Here is a 15,394-nt window from a genome sequence, read left to right as displayed (position 1 = left end):
ATCAATTTAACTGTATCCAGAAGGACTGAAAGTGATCAGCACATCACTTTCCTCTAAAATTATAAACTTTCATGCAATTTCCAAAATTCTGTATAAAATTGGCATAACACATTATGTACACAGATGCATGACCCATGTTCAAGTTTTCCAAACAGGAACTCAGAACTGAATTCTGCTTTAGCTCTATGAAACTTTGTATTAATTATCCTGATTTCTCTCTCTCTCCCTCTCTCTTCTTTCTGCTTCTTTCAACTTATGAAAAATAGGTATGCAAAGTGAGAATCTTCCAATGGCAGAGACACATAGGCAACACAGAGAGACAGCAACCTATATGTGAAACAAGTGCCTCACACAACCATCTATCACACACTCTGAGCACAGAAACAGGTTCTACAGTGCAGCAAAAGCATTTGCAAAATTTCAGCATCTTTCAAACAAAACATATCCAGGAAACTCTTACTGCAACAGATCGAACCCTAGAGCTCCATTCACATCTATAGTGAATAAGAAGACTTTTAACAAGGTCTTTAAACTTTACTGTTTCAGATACACCAAGAAAGGAAATACAACTATCTGTACTTTACAAAAAGTTGTATGAAACAAGCAGGCAAGGAATATCTCAAGCCTGTCACCATATATGATATGTCACCATATGATCCTTTTATCTCAAAAACATGTTTAATAATATTTTCCCAAGCAACGTACTGCAACTCCTTGTGATAAAAGTTTTCCATTGTTATTTTCTATATTCACTAAAATTTCCAACATATCTGCTATTATGCAGATTTCTATGTGACAAACTGAAAGAACCTAAGAATGACTATGCACTCTGAAATCATAAATATCATTATATGGACTGTCAATAATCTATCAAATTGGGCATGGCATCCACAGAGAAGGAGTACAAAAAAAATAAGGTTTATGTATTAAGTTAGAAAATATGTTGATTGATCCAAGAAGTCGCAAATTCAGATAGGTAGATCAGCTCATCGCACAAATAATTTAACAAGCTGTGGTAACAGAATGGTGCTTAAAGATACCAAGACGAAATACCTTAAGGGTCTGACCATGATTAATTTTGTTAAGTAATTTTATTAATGAGGTACGGCTGTAAAAAAGATTCTCTATGTAAAACTAATCAGGTTTGAGGTCTGGAGCAATCAGAGGGAATTAAATATTACTTAATGCAAAAATATGCTCTTCAGAGAATTTCTACTGCAAGTTACAGGTTTGATAGTTGGAAAAAGACGTACTTGCATATCCAAATTAATCACACAGTAATTGCAGGCCACCAAAACAGCCATGAAGAAAACCAAATATCATCCCGAAATTAATCACGAAAGGTATATTTTAAATCTCACAGTAGCATGAAAAACACTCTCAGCCTCTGTACTCAAAAAAAAGTGAGTTCCCATCAGAACAGGCAAAGTCAAGACTTTGTGGAATAGTGAAACTTAGGCAAGGGCACATGAAAAACTACTCACTTGTTCAGCTTCACATAACAAAAGTCTGAGAATGACACCTCTCTCAATACATAACAGAGGCAGAAGTGCCATGCAAACAAAAACACAATGGTTGCCCTGCCATAAAGAACTATTTTGTGAAAACTGGATGAAGCTTCTTACCTGCAGCAGGTGAAATTAAGGAATTGTCTTCAAAAAGAGTAGGCTAAACCTGTAATTAGATTAATACAGAGTTTGACATGGGTTTTGAGAACTCTCCATGATATGCCTTTCCTAAAGAGAAGACTAGAGCTGATGACTCAAGACACTCCTTCTTGTACTGTTTCCTGTGCTCCCAAATTACCACTTAGAACATTTACACACACAAGTAACAACAACCAGCAGCCACACCATTTAGCTATTCTACCATTTACTTTATAACTTGAAAGAGTTTTCTAAAGGCCCTCAGCATAATTATTCCCATTTTATTGTAAAGGAAACAGAACTGAAGTAGCTTGACACAGGCAACAAAGAATACCATCAGAAAGATCAGGAATAAAGAGCAGACTTCCCAAACCCAGTTGGAGTAAGATGTATTGCCCTGTCTTCATTCAAATCAGTGATGGTTGATCCATACATTCAATCATGTCTAAGAGAACTTGTCTGACAAAAAAGAAACACCTCAGGTAACACCTAGATAAACACTTAGAGCAAAAACATCTGAAGGCTTTCAAGATCAGGCTCAAAACATGCATTACAAGATTTCTGAGAGCAAATACAGAGATGACAGCTAAGGACCTGTTTCAGTGGCCCTTACAATGCAATGTTCTTAAGTGCAGTGAACAAAAGTGCTCATACAGTAGGAAATACTTCCTGAGACACCTCTCCTCTGTCCAGCCACTTCTTTAAAACCAGTAAGAAACAGCCTGAGAAAATGGCTCCATTTCAGTGCAGTACATATCTGAGAACAAAAACCAAATACTGAGCAGGATACACAGGTGAACAAAAGCCAGATCCATGGGATACAGCCAGCTTTATTAGTTTAACAGAGAAGGACTGTGTGCCTCACCTCTCAACCCGTCACATTTTATTTAGAGTTATGTTAGAAAAGGTCATGTTGCAAAATATAAACAAATTGCCCACATGGAGCAGATTCCCTAGGATTCCCCAAGTTCCTCATGCTGTTCTGAACCACAGGAATATCTTTTCTGACAGACACAGGCCTACCAGATAACTCCTAAGTCTCATTTATACCTGTGGGATATACTCAATTCCCAAGTCTCATTTATACATCTGGCATATATTTATACACTGCCCCAAAAGCAACAGAAACCAGCTAAATTTCTGGCTACCCTCCCCTCCCTCCTGTATCTCTCTCACACACACACACAGAGTGGGCTTATTTTCTGCAGACTCAGCCACGAAACACCATAGCAAAATTCAGTTCCAACATCAGACAGATGCAGGATGGCATCCCCAAAACTTCAGAGCCGGCATACCAGATGTGATAGCTCTCACAGATATCTCAGTTATCTACTGCCAACATTTTGAGGCTTTATCAACTGCAGCCTGGATCACTGCTTATGCACCAAGCTTCCCTGTCAGGGGTCTCTGACCAGGCTAATTTTGCAGATGGCAATAACCACCTAATCAATCCATGTCTTTCTAAGTCCTAATGGAGCACCTGCACATCCAGGCATGAATCTTCCTCTTGACATCCTCCACAAACATAAATTACAAGTTTAGTGCATGCACCAGACAAGTCTCAGTGACCCCTTGACAGGGCAAACAGAGGTCATGCAACAATCTGATTTTCAGCGCCCACTATTTCCAGCCTTCCTCTTTCTGAATTTTAAAGCTTGGAGCTGCAGTTAGCATCACACTCGGGTCTCAAGGGAACACAACTTCCAAGTGATGTCTCATTTCAAGCCTGATAACATTAGCAATGTTTCCATTAGAAAGTTCTGCAGTGTAACAGGAGCAGATCTCTAGGATTAAATGGTTCTAAGGACATAAAATATTTTACAAGAGGGGGAAGAAGCTACAGCTTCTACTCTGGTCAAATGGACTGGATACACTTTGGTGGTTGGAGCACATCACTCAGTTTATGAATCCACTTTGTATGCTTCAAGAGGCCAAGGCAAGTGTGGAAACATGATAAGGAGATTCACTTGAAAACCAGTAAAAAATGCTAGTGGGGTCAAAGCCATGTTACTCATGACTAATACCTTGTCTGCCAACTGCCATGCCATGCAAAAACACTTGCATGTATGTAAGGAATATCCATCACATCTTAGTTACCTTTGCATCTCAGCCAAGTCTTCAAAAATTCACCATTCAAGGCTCAGAAATGTTCTCTGGATTGTAACAGAGAGCCTGTGAAGACAATCAGATGTCACGAATGAAGCCCATCGATATCAAAGGAGGTCTAGGGTCAGGTGCATAATTATTAATCCTTTTTAACTTTGTACATTCAAGCCAGTTATGGCTAACCAAGGACACAATGGGTTGGTCACAACTTGGTAGGACAGAGCCACAGCTGTGACTAGAAACTGCACAAGGTACTAAGCTCACTAAACCCATTGGTTTCACCGATGACACCATCACAGTTCTGTCACTGCTCAGTAATGCATGCCAAGGCAAGTACTTGTGGAACAGCCTCCCCTTACTAAGATCATTTCAGTTTCCTGCTATCAGCACACCAGAGCCTTACCGAACCTGTCACTGCATTTGGATAACAACAGTTAATATTTCCTGATTAATTTAACTTTCACAAGCTTGTCTAATCTTTCTTTTAATGTATTTTATACTTCTAGTCTTCCCTAGCTGGGATATTAATGAGCGTCACATTTTTATAATATACCACAGACTTGCTTTTCTTTTAAGTATAGTGCCTGACTGCTACATTTCCTGCTCCTAGTTCTTGCCTCATAAGAAACTGTACAGAATCACATTCATTTCTGCAGTTACAGTCTACCTGTAACTTAATAGACTTTTTCTGCTTAATGGGGTTTTTTCATACCAAAAGTTCAACCCTCATTTGTGTCTTCTGAGCATTTTTCCACTAATTTTCAATATAGGCTGATCATCTAATCTCCAATCCCACAATAAAGTCAGCTTTCTACAACTTTTGCCATAACTTCATTGATAATTCTGCTTAATTTTCCATTACCACCAAGCTTTTTGAGCCTTTCATCCACTCAATTTCTGTTGAAAAGGACCCTGACTGCTAACTCAATTCAAGACAGCATGTCAGCTATCATCTGAGCCAGAAACACACAGTGTGCAGAAAGGAACACTAAACAAAAGGCAATGCCAAGCAAGTGACCTCATTCCATGCCTGCTACCCTTGCCCTGGTCACGTCTACAGCTTGCTGGCACAGGCAAATAAAACCCTTGGCCCTTCCTCTTGTTCTTACAACACGGCAGCCAAGGGCAACCCAGCCCACACCAGAGCAAGTATCTCTGCTGAGCAGGCAAGAAACCATGAGAGATGGGATTGAGGCACCTCCACAGATCATTTGAATCCTTCACTTTGCATTAGTGGTACCTGAGGGAACGGTGCAACTGAGTGCCTTCAGCTCTGCAACAAAATGGTTGCTAATCTCACTTAAGATCAAAGGTGACCAAGTACCTTTGTCCCACTTAATGATAAGAGGAGGGAGGAGGACCCTGCTCAGTATTGGCACACTGAGGTACAACCTGGAGACATCCAGACCTTGCCCCAGTACAGACTCTGGGTCTTGCCACGGGTTGCTCATAAGACAATCCTCCAGTGCTCCCTCAAAGACCATCTCTGCTGTGCCAAAACCCACACCAGCCACACTATCGTCCTTAGCTACTCAGCCACTCACTATTGTGGAAGCTGGGAACAGCTCTTCTGTTATGCCAAACCCTATAAAAATCAGCTAACCTTGGCAACAGAAGTCACACACTCTCAAGTGTATTTCTCCTCGTAAGGCTAGAAAAGGACTAGACTGGCCAAACTGGGTATGGGTTCACTTTATACCACTATTCCCCAGTAAAGAAAAAAGGAAGGTAGGACCCAGCAGGGAGAAATTCAGAAAAGACTTGAAGTTCAAAAAAGCCACCTCTGAAATTATATTTTCTTCAGACTAGATTTTCCCAAAGTCCACTAGGGACTGACATTCAGACACCCTCTATTTTCTGCTTGTGTTGGCTTACTTAGTGATATATTCAGCATCTCCCCCTTTATACACTGTCCTTTGTGGGGACTGAACCAGGTCACCACTCACCAGCTCAGGGAAGACAGGAGAGAAAGAAACTCAAGGCAGATCTAGAGAGGGGGTGGCAGGGAAGAAACATCCTTCAGTTTTCCATTTAAATAATGTGGTTTCTAATAGTAAGACTGCGTTGGTGTGAGAGAAAGAGCCTTCCAAAAAAAGTACACAAATATCTCTTTAACTGAATCATTATTTAAATAATTACAAGAGGAGAAAGGGTTAGAAAGCAATTTTGTGTCACTCTAATTTACTGCTTGGAGAAGTAAAATTTTCTTGTGTTAGGATGGTTGGATGGTTAAAAAGTTCGATCATTGGGGTTATACATATTACAGTGCTGCCTATGTCACAACAAATATATCTACTGACAGCCTAGAGGAAATCACAAAATCACATAATTTGTCCTAACATGCAAAAAACAAAACAACAACAACCAAAAAAAAAAGTGCCACAGAGGACCAGATAAGATACTCCTGTTTTCAAGGTCAATGAAGCCTGTGAGCATCATGGGGGTGAGACATTAAAATCTCCAGGGATCAAGATTAAAGATGGTATTAGAAGAAGCAGAATATTTTGTTCTTCAGCAGGAGGTTTAATGCCTAAGATGGTGCCCTAGCAACTGATGCAAAGCACAGAAGCATTAGGTAAGATGGAACCGAAAGGTAAAATGATAAGCAGGTAATGAACAATGAAATAAAACAAGGAAATAAGATATTATATTTTCCTTGCAAGCATTTAACTACCCAAAGATCTCTGGAGGTGCCAATTCCTACTTCTCAACTTTTTGGCTAATTAATTTTTTCCCATTTTAAAAGCCTCATTTTAATTAGCTCCCAAGTTGAGCTGCCATGAAGAGGTTTTATTTTCATTCTCTTTTTTCTATATGTAAAAAAGACTGACTTCAAAAGTGTGTACTCATTAAAAATAATTAGTGATTTAGATACCACTAAAATATATTCAAGGATACCAGAAAAATAAGTTGGGGTTTTGTCATAAATCAGTTGCTTAGTATCACAACAGGAAAAAAAAGAGCCATATATTTAAACATAAAAAACCTTCCAAGTAGATTCAATCTTGAAGTCACTAGAGTTTAAAGAAAGACTCATGTCCTTTAGTCAGACAATGGACAGGTGCTTACAACACTTAACACAAAACACTTCATAGTTATCTTCATTACAGCTTGGAATTTTTCATTCCATAAAATACTGCTCAAAGAGGCATATGCAATACAGTCAACACCACAAAATGTGGAAATGGCATACCTGACAATTTATTCCTCACATTTACATAGCTGTTTTAACCTTCAATCTGAATTTTCAGAGTTATAAGTACAGACATAAACCTTTAGATCAATATGTATCTGCAACACATTCATCTGTCAACAAGCTGGCAATTAGTGTGGATTAAAAATGAAGTCCATGAAATGTTATGTTACATATTTGAAGATTATGCAGTAGTTTTTTTTAATTACTGATGCCCTTCATATAAGCCTTGCCTTGCAATATGAATGTTATCACAAATAGAAAATTAAATCAGCGAGACAGAAATTTCTATCTTTTTCTTCTGTATTCCCTAACTAGATTATTCTATTTTATTATTATTTTAACCCAGGAAAAGCTCAAGAAGTATTTTTCTAGGCTGGATTGAACATTTCGCTCATCAAGGAATAGAGCAGTCTTATTGAATTGAAGTGTATATCATGTAAAGCAACCCATCAAAGCAAATACAGGTTTAACCAAATACATGTACAACTTAAAATTTACCAATGCCAGCAACATAAATGAATGCAATGCCTTTGATTCTGGAGTGCAATGACACTGTTCTAGTTTACACAAACACATGATTTAACTATTTCTCTGTAATGCTGAGCTTTCTGGCTGTTTCCAAAAGAGAGGCATGATAGGACATCCCTATCAAAATATGTAGGTTATCACTTGATTCAATTCTACTTAAAGTCTACAGTTTTGCAACCAATTTACATTTAGCATTCATTCCTCATGCATGAGTTGACCCACTTACATATGCAGTAAATCCATGCCTTTGGGGATTTTTCTGGACGGCTTGCTTTATTTCCACCCCAAAACTCATTTTATTTTGTCAATATAGTGAGCAAGGTTACAGTTATCCTGTCAAATTTATTTATTTAAATTAGAATCAGAAAGACTATACTACTCCCTGTGGAACTTCATGGAAAACTTTTTGAAACTTTGAGGCTACACAGTTCTGCTATCAACTGATTTCATATGAAAGCACTAATACAAAAAAAAGGCAATAGTTAAAATAATTTCTTCTGTAAACTTATAAAATAGACTTCTGAAACCCTAGAAAAATATAAGAAACCACAATAATAAGCATCACATTATACTTGCCTAAGAAAAAGACAGAAAAAAGATTTCTTTCTAAGCAACCCTATAGAATAAAGCCAGATGGAATAAGATCATTAAGAAGCAGCTATGTAGGCGTCACATCTGCTTGCTTTGACTATCAGAGATCCACTTAACCTAAAATATTTCCCCCTGCATCTCTGAGGATTCACATTTGAGAAGCTTCATTTGAGGTTGCTTACCATCCTCACAGTGGGGCTGCTGAAAGGGAACCTTCCCCAGGCAGAAATTGTCCCAAGGTCACATGCCATTCAAGTCCAAATAGACTTGTGTGCAACAGAAAGGAATTTCCATTTTACACAACTTGCTAGTGTGTTTCTTTCACACATTAGTAGCTTACCAGAACCTCAGTACAGATTTGCAGATAGTGTTTCAGTGGACTTACCCAAAGGCCTCTCTGAATTTACACACCTAACACTCTTGTGGGCAGTATGACATACAATACACAGCACACTAACAGCATTATAAATCCTTATTGCTAATGCTAACAATTTTTCCAAATGCAGTTATGCCTTGGGCAGGGGTTCGTTTTCCAGCTTCTCAAAGTTTCTGCTGTTTCTAGAGAAGAGTTGTGCACTTTTCCACCTGTGTTTCAGAAGAAGCAGCTTTATAACAACATCACTGATAGACTCTAATGCTTCTGCTGCTCTGGATGGAGAAGTTGACCTTTAGCAGGTGAGCAATGTCTCCTCATTAGGGATATCTGTTTTACTACCCCCATAGAATATGGTCTATAACTGAATTATACATTGCTGAAAACTGAACATCTGCCTGCTCAGCAGAAATTTAACCATCGTTTAAGTCATCTAAATTATTCAGTTCCACCTGTACTGACAGTTTTGTACAGAATTACTGTAATGACTATCTGACATTCCAAAAACTATCCTTCCTTCGAGTTGGCATTCTGGAGTCTAAAAATACAGTTTCCTCCTACATGTTGGGAGCTATTGTTATGTAAATCACAAGTATTGAGAAAGAGAGACCAGAAAAGAGAATGTGGAAAAGTTATGGGAACAGAAAGAGAAGTCGATGAATCACGAACACACTGCTCTGGATTCTCAGCAATCTTTTCCTCCCCAACAAACAACTGTAAAATTCCCTAGCAAAGGCTGTGCCTCCCTCTACATCTAATAGGAGCCTACACAGAAGATAATGGTTTGCTCTAGGTGCTACTTACTGTATTAGCATGAATAACATCTGTGCTTGAGTTCTTCATTTAAATAAGGACCACATATCCATATCTTCCATACTGGAGAATTCCAATACTTCCTTATTTCTTGGACAACTCTGAAAACAATGTAAATAAATACAGTTAAAGAAGTGAGAAAGTAGCTTTGATGAAAACTCCACAAAGAAGTTACAGGTTGTTTCTACAACATTTTATGGTGTGTGGAGTATCAAAACATACAATAAATAAATAGTAAATGAAAAAATATTAGAAAGCTGAATACTTGGTGACTACTGTCCTACACAGGGATCATAGCAAAAAGAAGTAATGAAGCCCAACAAAGCAGCATGCCACTAAATATCTTCAGAATTTTTCCTGAAAGTGGAGGTAAAGAATTCATTTGCATAGGAACTAATTTAACACTGTCTCTAATTTTGCGTATTTTGATAATGATCAGTAAAGAAAGATTTTTCATTTTAAAGTAGAATACACCTTGAAATTTCAAAACAATTCTCAAAGCTTTCTATTTTCTCATTTAGCATGAGTTCTATCTAAAATATTACTTACATTTCCTTAGGTTTATCATTTCTTAAGAATGTGTTCAGTCATTTTTAAAATTTCTGAAAGCTTACAAAGTATAAAACCTATGTAAAAATCTGCAAAAAATACTCATGGTTATTGAAAATTAAGGTAATTCTTTTGCTAAGTAATTTCTAAAGCATTTATTAGGACTTTACACTTTAAGGCAGAATGATTTCTGAAAATAAGAAATCAAACTCCAACACAGAACTATCAGAAAGTCAAAGGACCTGAGGCTTTTCAGAATTTCCATTTCTATGAATCTACACAAAACAAGCTTAGAAGATCAATCCACAGAAAGAACAAAGTTGGACTCCATGCATGTATGTTCACTGCACAGGAGCACAGCAGGAACTCCACCTTCTTGCAGAGATACACTCATGTTAGCAATAGGAATGACACATTCAACCTTCTTGTTTCCAGACAGAAAAATGCTGTTCAACTCAAATGATAGATGCTTAATAACATGAGTTATATGCAGATATTTGAAGTGCAGCTGTGTGGAATTAAGTCTACAACATACCAAATAATAAATACCTCTTGGAGTTGCAGTTCATGTTAAACTGTCAGAAGTACCAAGGTCAGCAGAAGGCCATCAGTAGCAGGATGCATCTGGCTGAGCACACCTGCCACAGACATGCAGCACCAGGGCACTGCTCAACAAGTGCTATCCCATCTGTGTTAGTCAACACAATTGTCACACATAAATAAATACTTATTTTCCCAATGAAACAATAGCAAGATAAAAATCATGCTTAGGAATATAAGGGCTCAGGAATAAAATATTAATTACTTCAGAAGCAGTAAAACCCCCTATAGCAGCATAAGCTCTTTTGCATACAATTTTAAATGCTTACCCAGTCTCTCTATTGATGTGCCAGGGCTGGTTTTGTGAAATGCAGACATTGATGCTGCTGTTAATTTCTGTTGTTCCCTATTCTTCTCCTTCACTTGAATTCAATGGAGGGAAAAAAGCACTTAGAGACAAGTATCTGCAGGCTTTGTGCTGTGAATCCTACAAGTGGAGCTCCGGGCCATGTTGTTAACATCTTCTGCCAATTTTCTCTACAATCTGTTTTGGCAATTTAAGAGATCATTTTATGTTTGAGCAAGTAAACAGACTGAACAACTCTGCCAATAGCTTCCAAATAGGGAGCCATGGCTCAGTGTATGTCAGGGACAGTTTCTAATTTGAGACGTGCAGATGTGCACAACAGTAGCAATGTGGTTTGTGTCCTCCTTTAGTTGCAACTGAAGATGTATTTTTATCACATCTGAGGTAGTGCCCAATTTCCTTATCATTTGTGTCTTTGTCCAGATAACAGGTGTTCAGTTGATTCAAATTAAGGGGGAATTCCTGTCCTTCCCTGCATCCCCTGAAGCTGTATAAATTTAACTGCACATAGAATGCAACCCTTGATAATTAAAAGCCTCACACCATGCACCATATTTCATTAAAGACATTTAAGGAAAATTAATACACAGCTTTTCTCATTAGAACCCACATACAAAACTTTCAAGAATGCTACAAGATTTTCATGCACTCTTTGCATCCAATAAGGGTTTCACTAACTTCAGTGAGGAGTTCAACTCCTGATACTTGGGAAGCCACTCCCTCACCCATAGAGGGATGATTCAGTGACCTTCCCTTCATTAAATCTACCAGCTTTCCTAAGTTCTTCACCAAAATAGGATGCCTTGGAAATGTGCTTTTTCAAGCTGATTTAATCTGTTTTCTTATTTTTGTACTGTTTTCACTTCAGATACAACCCAAACCCACTGGAAAATTAGTCACATGCAAAAATGCACATGAAGTCAACTGCATGACTTCATTTTGTTGTGTCTCCAGGAGAAGGAGGGCACAAATGTGTGGCGCTTCTTGCTCTTATGTGATTCAAGTTCATAACAGCATTAATGCCAAAGTGAGGAATGCTATTACATGGGCTCTTAATGCAATGAGCACAAGCACTGTGAAAGCTTCCATGCATCCTTCCAGCTATACAACCAAGCCAGCAACCCCTACTATCCAAGCACTGGCCTTTATCTTAATGAAAGCTTCTCACTCCATCAATTTCTATGGACACCTGTTTTCTTTTATACTTTGCAGACATTTACCAGAAACATATTTAAGAAAGAGCAACATATTTCACATAGGATAAAACATGCTTCAAGTCATATATCGAGACATAAAAGTGCAGTGGCAGTAAGCTGCAGCTCATTGCTGCAGACTGCTGAAAGTGTTCCATTTCCCCAAAGAAAATAGTACTAGATTGAGTTTCTACTCCCTCATTTAGCCCTGCGTCACGATAGACCCACATTTTTTGCCATCATCTTTATTTATTCTGTTCCTTTTGCCACCTTAATCTCTTCCTTGCAAAACCAGTTTGCAGCTAGCTTAACTGCAAAATCACCTACAAAAATACATGTGGCAGGGGCTTTTTTCATTTTGAGAATATTGGCATTCATTCTGAAAATCTTCTCAAAGATCAAAATGGACAAAAAACACTACAAGGGCCTTTGACAAAGTGTACACATTTGTCTGTGAGAATAACATGTATTTTTTGTGTATTGACGAATATGCCAAAATATGTTGCATATCTGCAGAATTTGGCTCTTAATGCTAAAAAGACATGAGATTAAATTTCATTCCTGTCTAAGAAGCATCACTCTGGTCCTGATACCTCCATAAGAGCCATAAAATAAAGTCCACAGGTTTGGTCTAAATCTTCAGAGGAAGGATCGCTGGTGGCAAAATAACAACCAAAATTCAACCCCTTTATCTACCCACACTCCCTTCCACTACCCCCATGATTTTTTTTCCTCACAAAGTTTATATTCATAGCACAAGAGATTCTTTAAAAAGTCAGAAGACTGTGCTAACATCTATATGCTGTCAAACTTCATATCAGGACAAAAAAGAGACTCTTTTAAAAATATTTATGCTACTTAACTTTATTATTATAAAATTTATTTTGTTATTTTTTCTCATCAAGGATATCTACACAATTAACTGTTCTCACTTACCCCTTCAATGAAGTAGTTACAATTTTGGTTCAAATAGGCTCTTTGAGGAGTTTCTAGTACTTCAAGGTGAAATCAAAACTAAACTGAAAATTAAATAGATATATTAATATCCTTCCATTTTTCTGTTTAAAAAAATTAAAATCATTTTAGAATTATTAAAGTGCTTACCTTTCAGTGTCTTGAAATCTTGATTAGATCATTAGTCCATGATGTATACTGCTTATCTGACAAATACAGAAACTACTCTCTGTGGAAGGCATTTCTATAATACAGGAGCTTTCTAATTAAATTGAAGTTGTCGCCTATGCAGAATTATCTTTCTAGGATATAATGCTATAAATTAATTATTTCATTGTAAACAGAAATTAAATGCAACTTCTTTTATCATGCACCTTTTAAAATTCCATTTTACCCTTCAAGACTAATTATTTCTAATAGGGTCCCTGACTTGGAATCGCTATCAGCTACATACATAAAGTAAACAACTCTCCACTGAATAAATCAAACCTATATTGTTAAGAATAGCATGTTTAGAAACGAAGAGAAAGTAGTCATACAGGCAATGACCAAGGGTAAAAACCTGAAATAAAACCACTTTTCCCATTTTAAAAAGCTATTTCTGGATCTGAAAAGGCAGGTAAGTATCTTTGGTTCAGGAACCAGATAGTATCACAAATCCTGGAACAAGATATTCCATTAGAACAGAAACTCCCTTGATCCACTCAAAAGCAGAGATGGGAAGAAAGCTCTTTCCCATGTCACAAAACTACTTGTTTTTATTATCTCCTTTTCCCACAACAGAAAACACAATGTGCTTTTGAGAGAGATAAGAGCACGCAAATGAGCTGTGTCCTACTATTCTGTAGTCTGGTATTGAGGGTACTGGGATTGGGAGGTCTGAATGAATTTCTTGGCAGGCCAATATCCCAAACTGAGCACCACAAGCCTGCTGCAGGACATTCCTCTCAGTCCCTCCTTAGAGAGCAGACCTGTGCGAGGGATTAAGTATTCACCAGAACCTCACTCGTTTCATCTCCTTGATGCCTTCCAGAGCTACCCCAGAGAAAGGAACCACTCTTGCTTGAGGAAGTTATGTAGGTCGTGAGAGGACCTAATTTAACTTCCCGGTCTGAATAAAAAATGCAGCTGATTAAAACCAGGGAGTCACTGAAGTTTCCCAGGTCCCAAATGGAAGTCTTAATGGCCATGCTTTTTTTGCCACTCCAAAGAATATATTTTTCTCTCTTACAAGCCAGTAATTTCAGTTAGCCCCAGTATGAACATGAGATGAGCTTTTGTTCTCATCTTGTCTACACACAGGAGCAGTTGCACAGCTCTTAAATTAACTGTCGTCTCCATTAGCCAAGGCTCCAGGAAATGAGCCCAAATTTTTCATCTCAAAGACTGGCTCTGGACATCAAAATCTTAACTAGTGAATGCTTTGGCAAGAATGGTAAACCTCCACTGCTGTGAAAAATAAGTATTTTTCAATTACTTTTTTCTTCAATAATATCCCAACCTGAAAAAAAGTTTTTTCTTTTAAGTAAATAAATCCCTTTTTTTTTTCTGATCATACTTACATTGGGTGTCTCTGATGCCTTGCTGTTATTTTATTACTACAAAGAACGATTCAAAAATATTTTCACAAAATAATCTATAGGGACAAGTTCTTGCAGCAGAAGAATGATCAGAAGAGAAGTCAAGACAAGTGAATAGTACTGATTCTGCATCTTTTCTAGTTCATACTAGCTCTTACCTATTTCATACATATCAGAACTTGCACTATGTATCACTCAATATTCCATCATGCAATAAATTAAACATGCTACAAGAGAATGAAATACAAATAAATAACTTTCTTGGCAAAAATATAAGTCAGGAATTTCCCATTTTTAAAAAACCTACTCCTGTAAGCTAATGAAATATGTTGTTTTGCTATTTGCCATTTCTTTGTCATCTTGCAGAGCATTGTCTTCCACATCTTTTCTTTTAAAACTCAGCATCAAAATTTTATCTGCTTCTAGAAAATTCCCTCGTTTGTTTTGCTAATTTTGACAGCCCCTGCTAAAAAAGAGACAAAACTTTTTAATTTACATAATCTATATCCTTTATATAAATAAAAAGTAAATTTAAAAGTTCCAAAAGTATCCTTACTTGATGACCCATCTATTAAAAAAGCAAGAAGTGTCAAATCATTTTAATAAAGAAAATACTTTGAGCATACTAGCTGAAAGTTGGAGAGGTGAACACACATTGCCAATGTGCTGTACAAGTCCATGGTATACAGTTACACACATTTCAGAATCTGACATACACAAATCAATCACCAAAATCAGACTGTTCACTCACACAGACTTCATCAAAACCACCAACACACACACCTTTTCTTAGACACACTATTTCTCCATCTACAATCACTTTAGGTCGCAGACACATACATTACTGATTTGTTCCTGAGTCCTTTTCAGTCTTTGTAACTCGGGCGTATCGGTCACAATACTGAACCCTCTTCCTTTGCTTTCTTCAAAGTCTCTTTTGTATTTTACCTACAGAATA

The 15,394-nt window shown here is 37.5% G+C and overlaps 1 protein-coding gene across 3 annotated transcripts in view; it reads right to left on the bottom strand.

Moving 5' to 3' along the window:
* The window catches only part of NEBL (nebulette), a 244,546-nt gene that overhangs the window by 120,756 nt on the left and 108,396 nt on the right, over positions 1–15,394 (bottom strand). For 2 of the 3 annotated variants that reach the window (XM_036379158.2, XM_036379157.2), the window contains exon 4: positions 15,277–15,384. In XM_036379158.2, the coding sequence (XP_036235051.1) occupies positions 15,277–15,384 (108 nt within the window). The other variant, XM_054517178.1, reaches the window with a different exon arrangement.

Source organism: Molothrus ater, chromosome 1 (genome assembly GCF_012460135.2).
Source record: "Molothrus ater isolate BHLD 08-10-18 breed brown headed cowbird chromosome 1, BPBGC_Mater_1.1, whole genome shotgun sequence".
Classification (NCBI taxonomy): domain Eukaryota; kingdom Metazoa; phylum Chordata; class Aves; order Passeriformes; family Icteridae; genus Molothrus; species Molothrus ater.
This window is presented reverse-complemented; position numbering and strand designations above follow the sequence as displayed.